Here is a 23,722-nt window from a genome sequence, read left to right on the forward strand (position 1 = left end):
TAGGGTTAGTACTCAGAATAGTGATAAAATGCAAACTTATACAAACTCTAAACTATGATGTGGACCGTTAAAAAATATCAACATATGACAAAATAGTAGTAACAGAAAATGTCAACACAATATCAACACAACTCAACCGTTGACACTGTGTTGACATTTCTGTTGCTACTCTTTTGTTATCTGTTGACATTTTCTAATAGTCCAGATTATAGTTAGAAGTTTGTACAATATTTAGAGTTTGTATTTGATCACATTCCTCAATACTGATGTGGGGGTTTTAATACTTCAGCATCCTAATCGTAACATGCTAATTTAATACTACTATTAGAGCATCCACAATGGTTTTCGCCCAGCCATAGCCCAGCCATAGCCTAGCCACAAACTCCTCCTGCCACATCATCAGCACTAAAAATCCTCCTGCCACATCATCAAAACAAGCAAATAGCCCAGCCATAGCCCAGCCACATCATTCAAAATTATATAAAACAAATAATGAACAATCACACAAAATACGGAATTAAATTTACGCCACAGATACGGGAAAATGCAACAATTTTATTTAAATTTTAAATAAATTACATTTTAAAAAATTACATAAATTTAAATAAAAACTAACGTCTTGCAATCCTCCGCGCCCACAACTCTTCAATTAAATCCTTTTGGAGTCGAATATGAGCATCCGTCTGACGCATGTCGGCATGTGCTTGAAGGAGGGCTTCTTCATCGTGAGGTACTCCACCTCGTACGTTGGCGGTGGCGACGCCGTGGCTTGGACCGGCTTCATTATCGTCGTTGGCCCAATCAGTCAGTTGTACACCTTCATCTTCGACAATCATGTTGTGCATGATAATACAAGCGTACATTATATCAGCAATGCAGTCGACATGCCACAAACGCGTTGGACCCCTAACCGCCGCCCATCGAGACTGGAGCACACCAAATGCGCGTTCCACGTCCTTGCGCTCTGACTCCTGCCGTGCCGCAAAGTAGGCCTTCCTCTCATCTGATGTGCATCGGATCGTCTTCACAAACACGGGCCACATAGGGTATATCCCATCGGCCAAGTAGTAGCCCATATCATGCCGGTTGCCGTTGGCGATAAAACTGATGGCCGGCCCGACGCCCTGGCACTGCTCGTTGAAAAGGGGCGACGAGTTGAGGACGTTGAGGTCGTTGTTCGACCCGGCTATCCCAAAATACGCATGCCAAATCCACAGCCGGTAATCAGCTACGGCCTCGAGGATCATCGTGGGATTCTTTCCCTTATAGCCGGTCGTGTAGAACCCCTTTCAGGAAGTGGGACAGTTCTTCCACTCCCAATGCATACAATCTATGCTGCCTAACATTCCCTGGAACCCATGCTTCTCCCCGTGCATCTGCATCAGATCCTGACAGTCTTGGGGGGTAGGGCTTCGAAGGTACTGATCACTAAATATTTCAATCACGCCCTCACAGAAATACTTCATACATTCCAGGGAAGTCGTCTCACCGAAGTGGAGGTACTCGTCCCACATGTCTGCCGCGCCTCCGTAGGCCAACTGCCGGATTGCCGCAGTGCACTTTTGAATAGGTGTGTGGCCGGGTCTGCCAGCCGCATCGTGCCTGAAGCGGAAATACATATATCGCTGCTCCAAGGCGTTAACAATACGCATAAACAGGGCTCTGCTCATCCTAAAACGTCGCCTGAAAAGGTTAGCGTTGAACCGCGGCTCCTCTGCGAAGTAGTCTTCGTATAGGCGCTGATGTGCAACTACGTGATCACGATCAATCGCTTGTCGGCGATGGACAACTGGCCGAGGTCGAGGTACCGCTGGCTGCAAGGCGCTTTGCATCCATTGGTCTATCCCGCGGTTGGTATATGCCTCAAGCGCTTCGGCCATTCGACGTTCGTACTCCTCAGCGTCCCCCCCACTACCTCCACTACTACCACCCGCGTTACTCATTTCTCGGTGTTGATCTTGTACAGAAATTAAGATAGAGAGAGTACTCGTTAATACAAGTGGTACGAATGAAAATGAAGTGCAAATCGCGTATATATAGTGTTTCGAAAATTAAAAAAAAAAAACCGCTTGGCTATGCGCTGGGCGATCCGGGCGCTGCAATGGCGCTGAGCGGATCGCCCAGCGCATAGCCCAGCGGTTTTTGACCGCCTAGCGCTAGGCGAAATTCATTTCCGAAAAACCGCTCGGCGGTTTTCGGCTCCTGCAATGGTTCGCCTAGCGCCGGCGCTCGGCTAGGCGGTGCGCTAGGCGCCATTGTGGATGCTCTTATGTAGTAATAACGAATTTTGTGTACTGTCTACAACTATATATAAAAATAAAAATAAAAATAAAAATAAAACTTTCAAGCACACAAAAATTAAGACGCAATTTCTAGCGTCTAGAAATTTTTAAAAATAATCACAATTTAGGTCGCAAAAGAAAGCGTCCATAAACTGAAGACAAATTATCTTAATTTTTTGCTTTTTTAGAACGTTTCTATTTGTGTTGATGGAGACGCACAAATTAGCGTTCTTAATAGCATTAAAAAGTTTCATTTCCGCAGTGATTAATTGTAGTGAAAAACTGTTAACTACAATCATACATTACAAAAAACTTACCATCTTTTAGGAACATAAAAAATGAGACACAATTACTTGAACGAGTTGGAATTTTTTTTAAAAAAATTACAACAATTTAAGACGCAAAAGAAAGCATTCCTAAATTAAGGACAAGTTAATTTAATCTTTTTGCATTTTTAGGATGTTTTCATTTGTGTTCTCTAATATTAATTGGGACACCAACAATAAGAACATTTTTTGAATCGTTTGAGACATATTTAGAAACATAAATTAGCATATTTAATTGAGAAATATTACCTCGTATATTTAGCATAAGATGATTTGAAGTTATTACCGGTTATTATTAGAGCATCCACAACCGTGCTCTTGCCAGCGGCACGGTTGTGGGCCCGACCCCACTTTTTCTGTCTGCTCTCTGGCAAGAGCACAACACCCACAGCTGTGCTCTTCCGCAAGGACGAGCACAATTAATTTAAAATTCAATTACACAAAAACATTTCCATAATACTAAAATTCATTAAACAACCACAATAAATATTGCAAATTACAAATAAAATAAAAAAGACATAATTAAAATCCTAAAAATTAAAAATTACATAATTAAAATCCTAAAAATTAAAAATTACATAATTAAACTCCTACAAATAAAAAATTACATGACTATTGGTTAATATTACCAGAGGAAGACTACGCATCCGGCGGCACCAACCTCAATTGTTTTTTGAGACCCAATATCATGTCCTCGTGCGTTTGAAGTTGCGTGGGGGTCATAGTTAACCTATCGGCCATATTGAGTTGGGCCAAAAGGGCCCACAACGAGTTGTTCAGGGGTGGAAGTGGAACATAGGGTGCGGGTTCGGGGGCGGGGGCCGATGGAGTCGCGGAGCGCCGGCGGTCGGCCGCCGCCTTCTTCCTTCCTTACGGTCGGCGTTGGGAACCGCTTGGTCCGGCGTCGGGGCTACCCAAGTTAGCTCCGGCGAGTTGGCTAGCCACTTCTTCCAAGCCGGAGTCGGATAGGGATACCGACCTTGACCGTTTGGAGGAGCCGCTAGAGGAGGATGTTACGCCTCCCATATACCTCGGGTGGAACCGCGTTTCCTGCCAAACGTTGAGGTACTTGAACGACTTACCGTTCAAGGATTGGTAGGTGCTCAGCGCGGCAGTGATGATGTCGACCTCGCTCCGGCCGCTCCCGGCATTCCGCGACTCCTGGAGGAAATAGCCATTGAACTTGCCAATTTCTTCGTTGGCTCGGCCGATGCAGTTGTGCACCATACTCTCGTTGCGCTCGATCGTTCCCGGCGGCCGGTTTGCATTGTACCGGCGAGAGACGCGCCACCAAAAGTGATCGCCGGATTGGTTCGTGCCAACCACCGCATCTTCGGAGATTTCGAAGTACGCCTTGAACAATTTATCCATCTCCGCCGGAGTGTATGGTGTGCGGACACCGGCGCGAGTAGGAGGAGTCGGAGTTTGGGAAGGGGCGGTCGACCTAGGCTCCGGTGTCCACCCGTATCGCCCTTCTGAGGCACCTTGGTCGTCGATTGGGTATGGCCGGTAGCCACCCGGAACGGCCGAATCTTGGGTGAGAGGAGGGGCCGAATATTCTGTTTTCGGACTAGGAAACGGTTGTTCCCCGAACCATTGGGGGTTCCAACCGTGAGAAGGCGGGTTGTCACTGCCTTGGCCGGACATTGTTAGGGTATGAGAGAATGAAGATGAAAATGAATATGGGAGAATGAAGATGAGAATGGATATTGGAGAATGAAGATGAGAATTGTGTAGTTTGATGTGAATTTTTGAGTGTGAAAGTGTGGGTATTTATAGATGAAAGTGTGTATTTTTGGGGGGGAAAAAATAAAAAAAAAACAAAAAGTGTAAAAACGGTAATAAACGGTTATAATTTTTTTGGGAAGTGAATTTTTTTTTTATTTTTTATCATTTTTTTAATTAAAAACCGATTTTAAATAAATAAAAATTTTTTTGAAGGCAACGGCTATGCCGTTGCCCAATCCCGTGCCGCCACGTCAGCTGCTCGCTGGCGCGAGCGCAACGGCGCGGACGGCGGTGGCGACCGTCGCCACCGTTGCGGATGCTCTTAATTCGTGTGACTTTATCTTTTGCAAATATAGATAAATAACATGTGCATTCTGTAGGTTCATGAAGAATTTTATCTAAAAATATCAATGGATTTTTTTTATTAATTTTAATATATTTATACTGCGAAATTCGTGATTAGTTTTAGTAATACTATAAAATGGTTGTTATAACATCATAAAAAACAATCACAATCGTAGATCCTTTGTTAATAATCTAAATTATTCAACAACGGATCCATGACAAAAGAGGCAGTCAAACCAATGTCGTTTTGAGATTGGTGGGAAGTCAAAAGACTCAAAAAGGCAACACACTAATCATAGAATTTGACGGACTTTACAATATAATATATTGTTCTTTATAACTAGTCAGTTTTTCCGCTATTATTAGTCCCAATGTATCATTTCGGTTAATCTGTTATTAAGAGTTTCGATTAATTTTTTCATAAATTGTTAATAAGCCCACCTTTCATTTACTTATTTTACCCAATCCATACACCCTTTAAATTCAAATATACGCTTGCATTAAGCCCACGTTCACAAATCACAAGCACCCTTTTTACATTAGATAAGGTGTCACATATTTGTAGATATTTGCGAATTCGAATATAATTATTGGAAATGAGATTCAAGAAATGAGTTGGGCCCACAGGCCCAAGAGACTTTACACCAATTATTGGAATCCATCTGCCCTATTTTAGACAAACAACGTTCTGTCGATTGGTTTATCTAATGGGCTATGGGCCCATCCAAATATACTTAAACAAAACTACCCACCACCACTACAACTACCTTTTTTTTTCTTTTTCTTTGGTAGGTCCTTTTTCTTTTTCTTCCTTTTAACAATTTTGTTTTGATCGATTATTCTTTTTAGTATTTTTTCTCTAATCATTATTTTTCCACTGTTTATCGGTGTGGAAAGTTTTAATATTAAATATTTATCTTCTTCTTTATATGCTGCTCCTTTTGTTACAATTATTTTGAGACGTTGCTTTTGATTACGAGATCTAAGAAGCTCGGGTTAGTGATTTAAGTAAGTTGTTAATAAGTTGGACAGATAGTATATTAGATTTGTGATATTTTTTTCTTTTTAAAGCCAATTTTTAAAAAAATGTCGTGCGTTATATGGAAGGGAGGGAAATGTATTAATTTGGACTTAGAACAAAATTAATTTGCAGATCTATGTGAAGATGTAAATGATTATGCTACAAAACTCATGCAAGCTATATAATACATATTGGTCTAAGATTTTTGTTCAGGTCTTTTTGATTTTATGTCTTAGTTTAAACATCTTCATATTAGAATTTTCTCTATTATCAAAGTATATTGAGAATGATATTATAATAAAAGAATAATTAATTAATTTAATGGTTAGTAAAAAATGAAAAGAAAAGAAAGTGACGAGTTGTAGGCTTGTAGTAAAGGAATTTAGTGCCTTAAGAGAGATAATTAGATGTGATTAGAATGGCCCATTCTCTTTACGGCCCAACTAACTAAAGCCCAAACTTCAATAACCAATACACAATTCGGTCCAACTAAAATCAATAAGCTTTTCTGCATCCTTGAACGTACACATATATGTCTATTTTTGGCATTAAATTTTTTTGTAGTACTCCATACTTTAATAGACTTCTGTATTAATATAATAGAAAACCAATAAATTTTCTTATGAAAGAGTGATAAATATGGAGTATTTTATTTCTTCTCTCCTAATTCTAATAAAATATTCCCCGCAGAATCAAATCCTAATAATTATGGAACGTAAATAAAATCTATAATATGCTAAATAATAATATGAAAATAACTCACTATATAGAGGAAATAGTGTTGTGATAAGAAACCTAGAGATAGTGATTATTCTTGGTTAACACCGAAAAACTCGATTGGAAGATTTCCATGATTTGAAATTCCTTACACCTTCCTTACCTTATCGGGATTTGCTCATCCCTCTATAAATAGGACCTTTAATGTGTGTGTTAAATCACAAATCTCATTCATTCTCTTGTTTTTCTAGCTAGTTTAATTTGTGCCCAAACTAATTAAACATGGTGATGATGTATGAAGTAGCTGAAGCTGACTCGGAAGTCGTGGGTGTTTCCTGGTCAACGATGCACCCGAATCGACCTCTCCCCGGTCAACTACACCTTCGAGGTCCAAGCCATGAGCGCCGAGAAGCTCCCCTTCGTCCTCCCCGCCGTGTTCACCATCGGGCCCCTCGCTGACGACCCCGAGAGCATCCTCAAGTACGCCAAGCTCATGTCCTCCCACTCCACCACATCCAACCACGTCACCGACCTCGTCGGGGGCGTCATCGAGGGCGATGACCATGGAGCAAATCTTTAAGGGCACCAAGGAGTTCAAGCAAGAGGTCTTCAACAAGATCCAGCTGGAGCTCAACTAGTTTGGCCTCCTCATCTACAACGCCAACGTCAAGCAGCTCGTCGACGTCCCGGGACATGAATACTTCTCCTATCTCGGCCAGAAGGTCCAGATGGAGGCCGCTAACCAGGCCCGGATCGATGTCGCTGAGGCCAAGATGAAGGGCGAGGTAAATATTATTGGTCAATAACTTTTCATTTACTTATTTTGATTAACTAGAAAATAAATAAATAGCAAAATAATTTTAGGAATTTAGGCAACCCTAATTAGTGGAGTAGAATAAAAAGAATTTAGAAAACTCTAGGAAATCAAGGAATTTAGAAAACCTTAATTTCTACTACTTATTAATCGTATTAATCCAATCTACAACTTTCCATCTACTTATTCTGATTAACTATTAAATCAAATAAATATCAAACCAACTTAGACTCGTTTAGTACACGAAATTGGAATTGAATTGAAATCAGAATTCTTTGAATTGATTTGGAAGTTCCAATCCTATGTAATGAAGTAAGTAATTAATATGAAATTGAATTTGAAGAATTTGTGCACTCATACATAATATACATCGTGTGTGTAGTGTATGCATTTTGCTTGTGTGGAGTGTGTGTGCAGTATAAGGGGCTGTTCGGTTTGGTTCATGAGGTTAAATCTCACAACTCAATCCAAGATGGATAATCATGTGATAATTAGTCATGGTTAACCCCCTCTAACTAAAATAGTCTCACAACTTAATCCTAGATTATATCTTGATATTATTTTATCTGGCAAGTCGAACACCACAGTAATGTATATAGTGTGTGCGTTGTTATCTACTTTAAGGTTAGCGCCAAGCTCCGAAACGGCCAGACCCTGCAGAATGCTGCCAAGATCGATGCCGAGACGAAGATCATCTCCACCCAAAGGTAAGGAGAGGGCAAAAAGCAGGAATTCAAGGTGGAGACCGAGGTCTAGATTTATTAGAACCAGCAGGAGGCCATGGCTGCGGAAGCCAACGCCCAGCTCGCCATGAAGAAAGCGGGATGGGCTAAGGAGGCTGAAGTCGCGCAGGTTGAGTCCAAGAAGATAGTCGCCATCCGCGAGGCCGAACTCCAGAGAGAGGTGGAGAGGATGAATGCACTCACAACCACGGAAAAGCTAAAGGCGGATCTCCTCACCAAAGCCACCGTTGAGTTCGAAACCAAGTCGCAGGAAGCCAACGCCGTCTTGTACGCCAAACAGAAAGCTGCGGAAACGTATCTCTATGAGAAGCAGAAGGAGTTAGAGGCGGTCAAGGCTGCAGCGGAGGCCGAGCTGTATCAACGGAAGCAGAAGGTGGAGGGCGACCTCTACGCCAAGATGAAGGAGGCCTTCACCGAAGGGCTCACCGCTCTAGCCGAGGCTCAAGGGACCTACATACGCTCCATTCTCGGCGCCTTTGGAGGTAATGTTGGTTTCTAGATTACAAGAGATAATAGAACCGGGCGTAATACAACCCAAAAGAAAGGAAAAGGAGGAACTGAACTTAAAAAATTACAGCGTAGAATCGAAACTACTAAACCAGTATGATTAGCCGAGTCGAGGAGGCCTCTTCCCTCAAGACGAGATACGCCCCGGTAGTGCTCTTCGGTTTGGCGTGTCGTCCCCAAAGGTAAAACGGCTACGTCTCAATTGATGTAGCACCGCAATCAGTAGAGCTCCGGCGAACGGGATGGAGGAGAGGGCAGAGCTTCGACAGAAGGACAATGCAGAAAGAGGGAGAGAGCTTATGCAGAGAATGCTTGTATGTGTGTCCTAATGCAGTGGTATGGCTAGCCTATATATAGGCCAAGCCAGCTTGTATGTGTGTGGATTTCTCACGTGGCAGCCGTGACTGTGCCTCGCTTGACGACGTGTCAAGCCACTTGGATTGTTGACTCGGCGGTGGTCTAAAAAGAATAGTTTGGGCCAAGCACCAAGCCCAAAGACCACCCAAAGACCAATTGCCAAGATCCAAGTCCAAGTCCAAGTCCAAGTCCAAGATCAAGATCAAGATCAAGATCGGGCCCGGGCCTGGGCCCGCGGCCCGTGGCCGCGAGCGCGAGGGCGAGCACGGGCACGGGCACGGGCACGGGCACGGGCACGGGCACGGGCACGGGTTCGGGCTTGGGCGGGCGGCGTCAGCGGCGGCGCGCGCGTCTGCGCGCGTGTGGGCTCTTTCACCCATCTTAGTCCAGTATAATTATTAAGTAACATAAAGTCACTTAATTTAAACACATTAAAAGATGTGTTAATCCTCCAATGTGGGATAATTAACACTAGTTAATTATTCTCTAAGCTCCAACTCCAAGCTTTAATTAAAAGCTAATTATGCCCAACTTTAATCCACTATTTCTCACTCACCGGAAATCGGATTTGAGAAAGTGAATATACTACATTTATCTACGTAAAATGTAGATCGACGCTATGTCATTTAATTTCACAAAATTAAATGTCTCGTCACATTTATTATGTGGTCAAAATCCATTGACCGGGCATATTTATTACCATGATTTCTACAATCTCCCACATGAGTGGAAATAGCCGAATGCATATGCATGCAGACACAAGCTCAACCCTCGAGAGGTATATAAGCATAAGGATAGGTAGTTGTTGGCCTTGAACCTTCCATAGTCGACACCATCGGATACACAGGCGGCTTAGTAGCGCGATGCTTTGAACTAATCCCCCACGGCGTGCACCGAGACAATGGTGTTAACGCTTAAACACCTCAACCTCATCCGTTCTCACGTTTTGTGTCCATTGCGATCTTGGACACTACTTTGGATTCATAAGTGTGTTTTATGAAGCGACCACACTTCACACTTACATAGGTGATTCTTAGTCAAGTACCTTGCCATACTTGGTCTCTTTGAGAACTCCATCTCTTTGAGATTCTTAAGAACCATTAGAAGTCATAGACTTGGCCTTTACCACTAGGCAAGTTCTCCAACACTCTATTGCTCTCTAGGGAATAGATATTGTTGAGTGTTTCTCATGAACTCTCATAGCTTAGTTGTCCCTTTGAACCAAGTTCTTGGGATCTCTAGTCATCATGGTTGGGTTACCGCTATGATAATTCTTTAGTTTGTGGATTTCAAACCCATTCCCTATAGCAACTTATTCATTTGATCACGGTTTAACCCTTTGGTTAGCGGATCCGCTAGATTATCTATTGACTTCACATAGTAAATTGTAATCACGCCAGTTGTGATCAAATGTCTCACGGTGTTATGTCGTCGACGTATTTGTCGAGACTTACCGTTATAGAAACCATTGTTTGCCCTTCCAATAGCCGCTTGGCTATCGCAGTGGATTAGCACTGGTGGCACTGGCTTAGACCAACATGGAATATCTTCAAGGAAGTTCTTAAGCCACTCGGCTTCCTCACCCGCCTTATCCAAGGCAATGAACTCCGATTCCATTGTTGATCGGGCTATACATGTCTGTTTTGTGGATTTCCACGATACAGCACCACCCCCAATAGTAAAGACATATCCATTTGTTGAAATTGAGTCTCTATTATCGGATATCCAATTGGCATCACAGTACCCTTCAAGTACCGGGGGGTATCTCGAGAAGTGTAGCCCAAGATTTTGAGTGTGTTTTAAATATCTCAAAACCCTCACAAGAGCTCTCCAATGCTCTTTGCTTGGATTGCTCGTGTAACGACTTAACTTGTTCACGGCACAAGCAATGTCAGGTCGAGTGCAATTAGTCAAGTACATAATGCACCCGATGACCCGTGCATACTCTTCTTGTGCAACGGGCTCGCCTTTGTTTTTGCTCAAGTGAACGTCGAGTTCAATTGGAGTCTTAACCGGCGCGCCATCATAGGCTTTGAATTTATTCAATATCTTCTCAACATAATGTGATTGTGTTAAGATGATTCCATCATTCGTTCTTAGAATCTTCATTCCAAGAATTACATCGGCTAGACCCATGTCTTTCATGTCAAAGTTTCTCTTTAACATGGCCTTTGTATCGTTAATTGCTTGAGTGTTGCTACCCAAGATTAACATATCATCAACGTAGAGACACACTATAACATGACCGTTATTAGTGCTCTTGATGTAGACACATTTGTCGCACTCGTTGATTTTAAACCCATTTGATAACATCACATTATCAAACTTCAAGTGCCACTGCAATGGCGCTTGTTTCAATCCATATAGAGATTTTACTTGCTTGCATACCTTTTTCTCTTGTCCAGGTACTACAAACCCTTCGGGTTGTTCCATATAGATTTCATCTTCTAGTTCACCATTTAGAAACGCGGTCTTTACATCCATTTGATGAATCTCAAGATTGTGCAATGCAGCAATAGCGAGAAGCACTCGGATAGATGTAATCCTTGTTACATGTGAATAGGTATCGAAGAAGTCATGTTATTCCTTTTGTTTAAAACCATTTACTACTAATCGGGCTTTATACTTATCCACTGTTCCATCGGCCTTAAATTTCCTTTTAAGTACCCATTTGCAACCTAGAGGTTTCGCACCTTCAGGTAGATCTACCAACACCCAAGTGTGGTTTAGCAAAATTGAATTAATTTCGCTTGAACAGCTTCTCTCCAATGCAGCCCGTCTGGGCCAGCAAAGGCTACTTTTATCGATGTTGGTTCTTCATCCAACATGAAAGCAATGTAGTCAGGACCAAAAGTTTTTGGTGTTTTGACTCTATTACCACGTCTTAGTACTGTATCTTTTGGATCGGGCCTTGCACGCTTGCGCGATTCAGGTTCCGCATCCGCTGATTTAGAACTAGTGGCTTCTTCTTCCACTTGTTTAGAACTAGTGGCTTCTTCAATTCTTGTCTCAGAATTGGTTGAGACTTTTTCCTTGTCTTTGCAAGGAAATGTATTTTCGAGAAATACAACATTCCTCGACTCAATTGTTGTTCCTACTGTGATAGTCGATATTTCAGACTTGTGAACAACAAATCGATATGCACTACTGTTAAGTGCATATCCAATGAAGATGCAATCAACCGTCTTAGGTCCGATTGTAACTTCTTTGGGCGGAGGAACCATCACCTTTGCCAAACACCCCCACACCTTGAGGTATTTGTAGGATGGCTTCCTTTCCTTCCACAACTCATAAGGAGTGACATCCTTTGAGAGGGATCTTATTCAAGATATAGTTGGCTGTCAAAACAGCTTCCCCCCACATGTTATGTGGTAATCCTGAAGTTAGAAGCAGTGCATTCATCATCTCTTTTAGAGTTCGATTTTTGCGTTCTGCAACACCATTAGATTGTGGTGAATATGGAGCAGTTGTTTGATGAATTATACCACTTGCGTTGCATAACTCCTCAAACGGGGCTACATATTCTCCTCCTCTATCGCTTCGAATCATTTTGATTTTACAACCAAGTTGATTCTCAACTTCGTTCTTATAATTTTTGAACGCCTCTATTGCTTCATCTTTACTTCTTAAAAGATAAATGTAGCAATATCTTGTGCAATCATCTATGAAAGTGATAAAGTACTTTTTACCACCTCTAGTTTGCACCATCTTTAAATCACATACGTCCGTGTGAATTAATTCAAGGGGTTTTGTGCTTCGTTCAACCGAGTGAAACGGCAACTTAGTCATTTTTGCTTCACGACAAATTTCACATTTATCTTGGATATGTAATTCATTAGCCTTTAGTAAATCTAAATTTACTAATCTTTTAATGGCTTTTGAATTTACATGTCCCAATCTACAATGCCACAAATTTGAAGACTCGGTCAAATAAGAGGAAGTAGATGCTTTATTATTATTAGCCAATGGCTTTGCAACACTGCGAGTTGCTACACTAAGCTTGAAAAGCCCATCGGTTACATAACCTTTTCCGAGGGATTTTCCAAACTTATACAAGACAAACCTATCAGACTCAAATACAAGTTTAAACCCCTTATTAACTAGTATTGATCCTGACACTAGGTTCTTGCGGATGTCCGGTACATGCAGCACATCCTTCAAAGTGATTGTGACAACAGACGTCATTATGAGAATCACGTTGCCAACGCCGAGGATTTCAGACGATGCTTGATTCCCCATGTTGATTTTTCTTCCTTCAACAGCCGTGTAGGAGGCAAACTTGCTCCTGTCGGAGCAAACATGAGCAGTAGCGCCGGTGTCGATGTACCAGCCTCCCTTGTTATCAACAAGGTTAACCTCTTCAGTGACCACTGCAATTAGGTCATTCTCATCCCAGTCTTTGAACTCTTTCTCAACGACGTGGGCTGCCGGCTTCTTCTTCTTGCTGCGGCAGTCTTTAGCAAAGTGGTCTGGTTTGCCACACTTGTAGCAGTCGCCTTCAAACTTCTTGAAGGCTGCTTTCCATTCCCTTTGTCGTTTGGACGGTTTGGGCGAGTGCGTTTGTTGGAGGGACCGCCCCGCTCCAACAGGTTGGCTTTGGCTTCATTTGGGGTGAAACCCTTAGCCTTTTGATCACTTTTGCGCACGTCGGCCTCAATGCGCAACTTCACGATCAAGTCTTCAAGGGTCATCTGCTTTCGCTTGTGCTTGAGATAACTCTTGAAGTCCTTCCAACTTGGAGGGAGCTTGTCAATGATCGTGCACCTTAGGAACTTATCGGGCAAGGTCATCCCTTCAGCCACTAAGGAGTGGATGATCATTTGGAGCTCTTGGACTTGCTCCATAATAGGACGAGAATCGACCATTTTGTAGTCATTGAATTTGGCTACTATGACGTTCTCGGTGCCTGCAGCATTATCTATGCTATACTTCTTTTCTAGGCTTTCCCACATTTGTTTAGATGTGGTTACATTGGAGTATACATTGTAGAGGCTATCATCTAATGCACTTAAAATAAAATTTTTTACATAGATAATCCCCTTTTCTCCAAGCTTCATAGTCCGCCATGACTTCGAGCCTAGTCTCTTGGTCGCTTGGCGCGGGCGGCTCGTTCTCCGTGAGGAAGTTGGCGACACCCAATGTTGTCAAGTAGAACAACATCTTTTGATACCACCTCTTGAAGTCTGATCCTCCAAACTTGGGTGGTTTCTCGGCAGGTGGCATCATTCTTGGTGCCAAAGGTGGCGCAGTTGGTCCTTGGAAGGAACCAATTCTGTTGCCCCCGAAGGAGCCAACAACGTGGTTGGGCATAGAGCCCCCACCATTCACGTTAGGCATAGAGCCCGCCATGAACGTACTATCCCCGAAGGGACTAGCACTCGCATGAGACCCGAAGGCCCCAGCATTCGTGTGAGGCCCGAAGGCCCCAACACTCGATCCATTAAAGGATCCGAAGGAACCACTAAAAGTGGAACCAACCGATCCACTCGAGGTGGATCCACCAGTGAGCCCAAGTGGGTTAACGAACTCCCAAGGGGTTGTTGATGAAGAGGGATAGCTCCCGGGAGTAGGCATCATCGTCGGAATCGACGACGTGTTGACCGGTCCAGTGGTCGCCATGGTGGAAGGAATGGCGGAGGTGGTGGTGGCAGCAGCAGTGTTGGATTTCGTCGACATCTCCAGCAAAGGTATTTTAAGTTTCGAAAGTTATAGTTCAGTTTTATGGTCCAAAGTCCTTCAAAAGCAAGTTATCTCGTCTTGCGATTGTTGGTTTCTAGATTACAAGAGATAACAGAACCGGACGTAATACAACCCAAAAGAAAGGAAAATGAGGAACTAAACTTAAAAAATTACAACGTAGAATCGAAACTACTAAACCAGTATGATTAGCCGAGTCGAGGAGGCCTCTTCCCGCAAGACGAGATACGCCCCGGTAGTGCTCTTCGGTTTGGCGTGTCGTCCCCAAAGGTAAAACGGCTACGTCTCTATTGATGCAGCACCGCAATCAGTAGAGCTCCGGCGAACGGGATGGAGGAGAGGGCAGAGCTTCGACAGAAGGACAATGCAGAAAGAGGGAGAGAGCTTATGCAGAGAATGCTTGTATGTGTGTCCTAATGACTCGGCGGTGGTCTAAAAAGAATAGTTTGGGCCAAGCACCAAGCCTAAAGACCACCCAAAGACCAATTGCCAAGATCCAAGTCCAAGTCCAAGTCCAAGATCGAGATCGAGATCTCGGGCGGGCGGCGGCGTGGCGCGCGTGTGGGCTCTTTCACCCATCTTGGTCCACTATAATTATTAAGTAACATAAAATCACATAATTTAAACACATTAAAAGATGTGTTAATCCTCCAATGTGGGATAATTAACACTAGTTAATTATTCCCTAAGCTCCAACTCCAAGCTTTAATTAAAAGCTAATTATGCCCAACTTTAATCCACTATTTCTCACTCACCGGAAATCGGATTTGAGGAAGTGAATATACTACATTTATCTACGTAAAATGTAGATCGACGCTATGTCATTTAATTTCACAAAATTAAATGTCTCGTCACATTTATTATGTGGTAAAAATCCATTGACCGGGCATATTTATTACCATGATTTCTACAGGTAACTACTCGGCCATGAGGGATTACTTGATGATTAATGGGGGAGTGTTTCAAGATCTTGCAAAGAGCAACGCCGAGGCTGTGCGCCGGCTCCAGCCTAAGCTCAGCATCTGGACAAACGGAGATTATCAAATGCAGAAGAAATAAAGGAAGCCATTGAAAGAGAAAGAAAGATGTTTGTGGGATGATATTTCTCTTCATAGGCGTTGGTGAATTTATACAAGAATACAACAAGAATTGCTCCACTAATTAAGCTACTCTATAATATTTACACGCATATAATCTTCTAAACAAGGCAGAAGATAATTATCATTAACTATGAATATTTTCCCCAATATATGGTCAAAGGGAATTGCATATATTTAGGGACCAATTCCTTAATACTCCCCCTCAAGTTGGAGAGTGGGCATCAAAGACTCCCAACTTGCTTCGAAGAAAAGTAAACTGATCTTTTCCCAATGCCTTAGTAAAGATATCTGCTAACTGTAATCTTGTCGGGACATAACTTGACTTAACATGTCCTGCTCGTAATTTTTCACGGACTATGTGGCAATCAATCTCAATATGCTTAGTGCGTTCATGAAAAACCGGATTTGCTGCAATATGAAGAGCTGCCTGATTGTCACAATACAGAGATGAAGGTTCTTCCAAGTTAACCTTTAAGTCTTGAAGTATGTATCTCAGCCAAGTCAGCTCTAAGCAACTGTTCGCCATAGACCTATACTCTGCTTCTGCCGACGAACGTGAGACATTAGACTGTTTCTTTGATTTCCAAGAAATGAGTGATGATCCCAAGAATACACAATAACCCGAAATGGACCTTCTAGTGTCACGACAACCTGCCCAATCAGAATCACAGAAGGCCTTTAATTTCAGATTATTCTTGGATGCCATCAGAATACCTTGTCCAGGCGTGCCTTTGATATAACGAACAACACGTAAAGCTGCATCCCAATGAGGCTTTCTTGGCTTGTGCATGAACTGGCTAAGGGTACGGACTGAATACATGATGTCTGGTCGCGTGACTGTTAAGTAAATTAATCGACCAACCAACCTTCTGTATTGGGTCGGATCACGCAACACGTCACCGTCATTCAAACTCAGCTGAATATTCTATTCCATAGGAAATGTTTCTGGTCGTGACCCAGTAAGACCTGCATCTTCCAGTATATCTATAGCATATTTCCTTTGTGACATAAATATGCCTTGTTTAGAACGGGCAAATTCAATTCCCAGAAAGTATTTCAAATTTCCCAAATCCTTGATGTGAAATTTCTTAAGCAAACATGACTTGAGGCGTTGAATTTCAACCAAATCGTTGCCTACGAGCAATATATCATCAACATAAATAAGCACAACAGTGATGGATGTACCTTGAATCTTAGTGAATAAAGAATGATCAGCTGGAGATTGCTTGTAGCCGGCTTCCTGTATGACATCAGTAAAAGTAGAAAACCAATTTCGGGAAGCTTGCTTCAGTCCATACAATGATTTTTTTTAACCGACACACCAAATTCTCCCCCTGTCGGTTAAGACCAGGAGGCGAGATCATGTAGACAGTTTCCTCTAGAGATCCATGAAGGAAGGCATTTTGGACATCGAGCTGGTGGGTGAACCAGTCGCGAGATGCTGCCACAGCAAGCAAACAACGGAGAGTGGTTATCTTAGCTGTGGGAGAAAATGTCTCACGATAGTCCACACCTTCAACCTGTGTATAGCCTTTAGCAACGAGTCGCGCCTTGTAGCGCTCTATAGAGCCATCAGACCGGTACTTAATTTTAAAAATCCATCGGCAACCAATGGGCTTATGACCATGGGGTAAAGGAACTAGCTCCCATGTATTATTTTTTAGTAGGGCCCTCAATTCCGTAGCTATTGTTTTTCGCCAATTAGGATCAAGGATAGCTTCATCATAAGATCTAGGCACAACCTGTGTGGTAAGCATGGCAAGATATTTGCGATATGAAGGAGTAAAGCGGGACAAAGATATATAATTTGTTAGTGGATACCTTGTGCTGAGGTTAGAACTTGGCCCAAGGTTTTGACGGTTGAGCTGGGTAGGCATGAGATAATCATTAAGCCATGCAGGAGGTCGTCTATCACGAGTGGAGCGACGAATGAAGTGATCGGGCATGTTTGATGGTTGTGTAGGAGAAGACACATGATTTGGCACTGATGAATTAGGCAGAGGAGTAGTTTCCGGAGAGTTGGAGTTTATTAAGTCTGACGAAGATGTGTTAGGTGACAGAGAAAGTGCTGGTGGTGACGGAGCTTCGTTGGTTGAAGGTAGTATGGGAGGTATTTCTGTTTCGGTCACCATATTGGGAAGTAAGGGTATGGAAGGAACATCGTGAGGAGCGGAAGCAGAGGTAGAGTGTTGGAAAGGAAATGTGTCTTCATGAAAGATCACATCGCGACTGACAAAAAATTGATGAGAAGTGAGATCATAGAGTTTGTATCCTTTTTGCCCCGAAGGATATCCGACAAAAATGCATTCAGTGGCTCGTGGATCAAATTTTTTTTTTGGATGGAGTATTGTAGCATAGCATTTGCACCCAAAAATGCGTAGGTGATCAAGAGTTGGTGGACGGTTGTATAACTTTTCAAAGGGTGTGCAATTGGAAAGGAGAGGCGATGGAGTGCGATTAATTAAGTAGACTGCTGTAAGAATACTTTCACCCCAAAATGACAATGGCACATTAGCTTGAAATACAAGGGACCTGGCAACATTTAAGATGTGACGGTGCTTACGTTCTACAACCCCGTTCTGTTGGGGGGTATAAACACAAGATCTTTGCAATTCGATGCCATGTTGATTAAGAAATGGTTGAAGCGATAAGAATTCCAAGCCGTTATCAGATCTAATGGCTTTGATGGTGGTACGAAATTGGACTTGGACAAATTTGATGAATTTGGTTATAAAGGATTGTGTTTCTGATTTGTGTTTCATGAGGTAAACCCACATACATCGGGTATTGTCATCAACGATAGTTAGAAAAAAACGTGCCCCGAAATGAGTAAGTGTTTTGTGTGGTCCCCATATATCACAATGAATTAATTCAAAAGATGATTTTGTTGAAATTGAACTATTTGAAAATGGAAGTCTGGTTTGTTTTGCAAGTGGGCAAATAGGACAATGACTCAACATACCACCTTTATTTAATTTTAATGAAGGGAAAAGAACATTTAAACGGGAGATAGAGGGGTGTCCTAGGCGTGAATGCCAAAGGCTAGATGTACTAGAAAAATGAAAAGCAGATGGTGTTGGTTGTGAGGAAGGAGACATGTAGTATAGACCACCTCGTTGCCTACCCGAGCCAATCGTCTTCCTCGTGGTCAAGTCCTGTAAAACACAAAAATCAGGAAAAAGGGTTATTGAACAATTTAGATCTCGGGTTAGTTTACTGGCAGACATGAGGTTTAAGTTAAATGTTGGAACACAATATACGTTTTGGAGTTGTAAATTTGGATTAAATGTGACTGTCCCTACATGTGTGATATCGGCAGTAGCACCATTAGGGAGATTTACAATGGAATTGTGTGATTTTTGTGTAGGTGATAAAAGAGATGGGTGTGAAGTGATATGATCTGTGGCTCCACTATCCAGAATCTAACAATTGGCATCAACAATATTAATGAAAGCATGTGATGAAGTAGACGAACCTGCTGCATTAGCATGAACATCATTATTACCAGATTGGTTATTCTTGTTTAGGGCGCTCACTGCTTGTGCCAATTGCTGTAGATATTCTGGAGAAATACCATTGATGAGAGAATTTCCAGCCCCTTGTTGTGAAGCGTCAGCCATGTGGGCTGATGGTGTGTTACCGCGATGGATACCTTGAGTATATCTGGCAGCACCTCCCCCATTTTTCAATCTGCAACGATCTTCAGTATGCCCTCTTTTATTACAGAAAGTGCAGTGATACTTTAAAGTTCGACAATCAGCAATGATATGTCCACTGCGATGGCAATGGTCACAAAGTTTCTCCTTCGAATTTTTGGATGGGAATGATTTCCCTTGAACTGTAGCAGCAATGGAGAAATTTTCAGGTGTGTCAGATGATACCTGCCTTTGCATCTCCTCTTGTATCACCAAAGAGTATGCTTGTCGGACATTGGGCAGTGGATTCATCATCAAAATATTAGATCTCGCAGCTTTGAAAACATCATTTAGACCCATGAGAAATTGCATTAGTCTGTCCTCTTCCTTTTCTTCATTGTGCAGTTTTTCTTGATTGCAAGCGACATGAGTGCGGTAAGTATCAAGTTCAGCCCATAACGCCTTGATTTTTGTATAGTAAGCAGCAACAGTGGATGAACCTTGCGTAATGGTCGCAATAGATCTTTGAACCTGATAAATGGCTGGTGCATTCTTCTGCGAGAATTGATCCCGCAGATCTTCCCAAACTTGTTGCGATGTTTTGGCGTGGATGATGCCTTCGGCAATGTCTGCCTCGACTGAATGAGTGAGCCATGAAATAATCATGCTGTTGCATTGTTTCCAAAGGAAATATATTGTTGGATCTTCTACTTGGGATGGCGGTGAGATCGATCCATCAATGAAACCCACCTTCGATTTTGCTGTTAAAGCGTGCAACATAGATCGACTCCATGATTGATAGTTGGTTCCATTTAATTTAGTTGGAACAAGTAAATGGCCTGGTTGATCGGAGTGATGGACATAGTAAGGATGTGAAGGATCCAAACTAGTATTTTTGGTGTTGGAACCATCTGTGTTTGACATGATGTTTGGAGGGAATAAAAAAGAAGAGATGTTTTTCAAGGTCACCAAGATTAGTGCTCTGATACCATATCAAATGCAGAAGAAATAAAGGAAGCCATTGAAAGAGAAAGAAAGATGTTTGTGGGATGATATTTCTCTTCATAGGCGTTGGTGAATTTATACAAGAATACAACAAGAATTGCTCCACTAATTAAGCTACTCTATAATATTTACACGCATATAATCTTCTAAACAAGGCAGAAGATAATTATCATTAACTATGAATATTTTCCCAATATATGGTCAAAGGGAATTGCATATATTTAGGGACCAATTCCTTAATAGAGATAACTCTGGCGGTGATGCGATGAAGGAAATTGGAGGGATATATAAGATGTTGCCTCGATTGCTCAAAACGGTGCAAGAACAAAGTGGAATGCTTCCACCTACATGGATGTCTCAAGATCAAAATTAAACTAGATGTCTGCAATATTCTTTATTTTGAGTACTTTTTATCGTTTATTTTGTCACTTCTTTTTCTTGATTTCTACATTGTTTTTGGACTAGTTTTTATATAATTTTTTTCATCATATCTTTAGTTTTTCCGTGATTTAATACTTTAATATAAATAGATTATTCACATTGATGTTATTTCTGAATATGTTGGATAAGAGACTTTATTGAATCTAACAACAATAAGCACCGGTGGTGTATAAAATTGATTCTCTTATAAAAACAAATTAAAATACAGCAATTATAGTAAGACAGTAGTTTGACACAAGGGGCAAGTGTTCTTGACATTGAGCCAATTGGTGATGCAACACTGGTGATAATGATGCCCGCAATCAAGTCTCGCGATTTTGCGATTTTCCGCAACCAAATTGTCTTGACAAATCACGCACACTCCTTCATCATCATCATCATCATCATCATCATCATCATCATCATCATCATCATCATCATCATCATCATCATCTCTGTGATCACGCACCACTAATTTACTTGTGATGTGCTCCGCGATCATCCTCCTCCTCGGAAACCCTAGATTTCGAACAAGGGGAAGGGGGCGATCATGACCGTCGGCGGAGACGAATCGACGGCTCTGGTTGCGCGGGACGAGGAAGATGGTCTCGTCTCCCGGCAGCATCGAGCAGTCGTACCAAGGCGCAGCGGTGGCGGAGTGTTGACGGCGCGGGAAGAGGAAGATGGTCTCGTCGCTGTGCAGCATAAAGGAGTCGTACCAAAGCGCGGGGGCTGAGCGGTTTCTGTAGGCAGCCATCTTCTTGCACAACAATTATGTCGAAATTGAAAGGAGATATTGGAATTCTAAGTAAGATTTCAATGTAAGATCTGTGGAGAGGCGTTGGGATTTATTTATAGGGTGAACTTGCATTATTGTGTAACGTTAACTTTCCTTATATGAACTGCTCTTTCCTACTTGAACTCATTATTGTTTCCTTATAATCCTGGCTTTATTATATAATAAAAACGTTATTAAAATCATGTGTATTCTGTGGCACGTTCCTCTTTCGTTATTTTCAGGCTTAAGTTTACCGGGATATTTGAGCTTGCCCATTTTATTTTTGTTGACTTAGTAAACGATTTTGTGGTTAGCAAGAAAAAGCAAAAAAAACAGGGTAGCAAGTCATCATTTAAACATGAATTTTTATTTCATATTTAATTTAAGTCTAAAATTGGTATAGTATATTTATCCCAAAAATATTTTGGTTCTATATATAAGTGTATTAGCTTTTTATCCTAAACAGTTTTTAGTAGGTAACGGTGTCGGAATAAATGTGGTGAATTACATTTTGACCTCACTAATTTAATATAAATCAAAACATATCGTCTAAGAAAAAAACTATTCCATAGACATCTACATATTAATAAATAGATTTTTTTCTAAATGTATGTGACAGTCCATTAATTTTTTACGGAACCATTAAATATAGATAAAAACATTTTTGTTTAAGAAAAAAACCAACACACTTAATGTTTAGAAACATTATTTTTTTTGACCAAATGTATGAGACCAATTTTGGAATTTATTCAAATAATCTAAACCAACTTATTTGAATAAAACCTGAGAGAGCTCATTACATAATGAGTATATATAGATTTCCATGAGGCACAATATTGCCATACATATGATGATATGAACTAGGTTTTGAACCATCTCTGCTAGTGCCTCCTCATTATTTTCATTTATCTGAGCACAAACATCATCATTGAGCAATTCAAGTTCAGAGTCTGTAACAGAGCAAATTTTTTAAAATTGAGGCTCTTAATAAAGGAGACCTTATTGCATTCTTGCCCAACAATTTTGCAAAATGTAGCTAGCTCAAGGGCATTTCTTTGCACTAGATGTTGGTCAATTTCAGGAGGCAACTCGTTTGATACATGCAGCTGCTTCAAGCAATGAGATAGTATATCGTAGATAAATGCAAGTCTCTGCTAATCATGGCCATCAATTACAGGATAAACAGATGAAGAAATGGACATTATGGCTTCTGCAGCATTAGCAAGTATCTCTTCCTTATATTCTGACTTGTTTCTCCTTCATCCATTTGCCTAGTCTTAAAGATGGTAATCGAGAGAAGCGAGATTGGAGTTTGCCATATCGTAGGAAGAATAGAGATTAGGGTGGTAATGTAGTATATTCTGATATATGATTTATGAATACTGCCCTTCTTAATATTGAGGAGAAAGTATGTACAAATAAAACCATTCTAGGACAAAATCACCTTATTGTCGGATGTAGTATCAATTAGTGATCCTCCTGCCTTGGTAGATTTATTTGTTTCCTTTTTAACACCTAGTACACTTGCTTATTTCAAGCTTGACAGCCACTTTACGAATAGTAGATCTTTTAAACATATACTCTTATCCGTCTCAAAAGAATATGCACTTTCTAATTTTGGAAAGTATTTTCTCTCTAATGAGGTGAGACTCATTCTCCACTAATAATACTTTATTTACCTTTTCTCTCCACCTCTCTTTTACTTTGTCAATTTTACATTAAAACCTGTGCTGACCCAAAAATGCATATTCTTTAGGAACAGAGGGAGTATATCTCTAACCTTGTTACCATCAACCTTCACTCTGTCTTAGTAGTTAGTCTTTTGAGATATTCATGGTCTTTTAGATTTCCTTCTAAAAAATCCCAAATCAAATGTAATGTTCATTTGAATTTATGTTTTTTCATTAAAAGAATCATCTATGTGATCAACATAGTTTGTCGATTTTCTTTTCATGAAGAATGAGTATTAGACTAAAACTAATAATTAAATGTGTGATTAACAGATTAAATACTGAAAATAAACGTTAAAAAACATAATTATATTCACATTCATTTATTCAATATCCAACAAGAAAAATACAAATATCAATATTAGGACCCAAATTCTAATTAATAGAATTACCATAAGTCAAATATAATTTCTTAAAATCCATAGGAATTAGTATAGCGATAGGACACCTAGAGATAGTGATTAAGTAATACTAAAAACTCGATTCAAAGATTTCCGAGATTTAAAATTTTCCTTTT

General features: G+C 41.1%; 1 protein-coding gene and 1 pseudogene across 2 annotated transcripts; one reads left to right on the forward strand and one right to left on the reverse strand.

The window, feature by feature from the left end:
* LOC121764417 overlaps positions 1–23,722 on the forward strand; it is a 30,744-nt pseudogene that overhangs the window by 6,073 nt on the left and 949 nt on the right.
* LOC121763635 lies at positions 18,608–20,262 on the reverse strand. Of its 2 annotated transcripts, none has more exons than XM_042159696.1 (2): positions 19,143–20,262; positions 18,608–18,792 (listed from the first exon to the last, which is right to left on the reverse strand). In XM_042159696.1, exons 1-2 carry the CDS (start codon positions 20,194–20,196, stop codon positions 18,758–18,760), a joined length of 1,089 nt encoding a protein of 362 aa, XP_042015630.1. In that variant the 5' UTR covers positions 20,197–20,262; the 3' UTR covers positions 18,608–18,757. The 2 variants fall into 2 exon arrangements, with proteins under 2 accessions (XP_042015630.1, XP_042015629.1); XM_042159695.1 differs by having other exon boundaries at positions 19,113–20,262.

Source organism: Salvia splendens, chromosome 14 (assembly GCF_004379255.2).
Source record: "Salvia splendens isolate huo1 chromosome 14, SspV2, whole genome shotgun sequence".
Lineage (NCBI taxonomy): Eukaryota > Viridiplantae > Streptophyta > Magnoliopsida > Lamiales > Lamiaceae > Salvia > Salvia splendens.

What these genes read in the sequence shown, in the direction of transcription:
- LOC121763635 (XM_042159695.1), bottom strand. Translation starts at nt 20,196, where the DNA reads ATGTCAAACACAGATGGTTCCAACACCAAAAATACTAGTTTGGATCCT. An exon ending in TGTTCATGCTAATGCAGCAG is followed by an intron (nt 18,793 to 19,112) that starts GTTCGTCTACTT and finishes TGTGTTTTACAG; the next exon opens with GACTTGACCACGAGGAAGAC.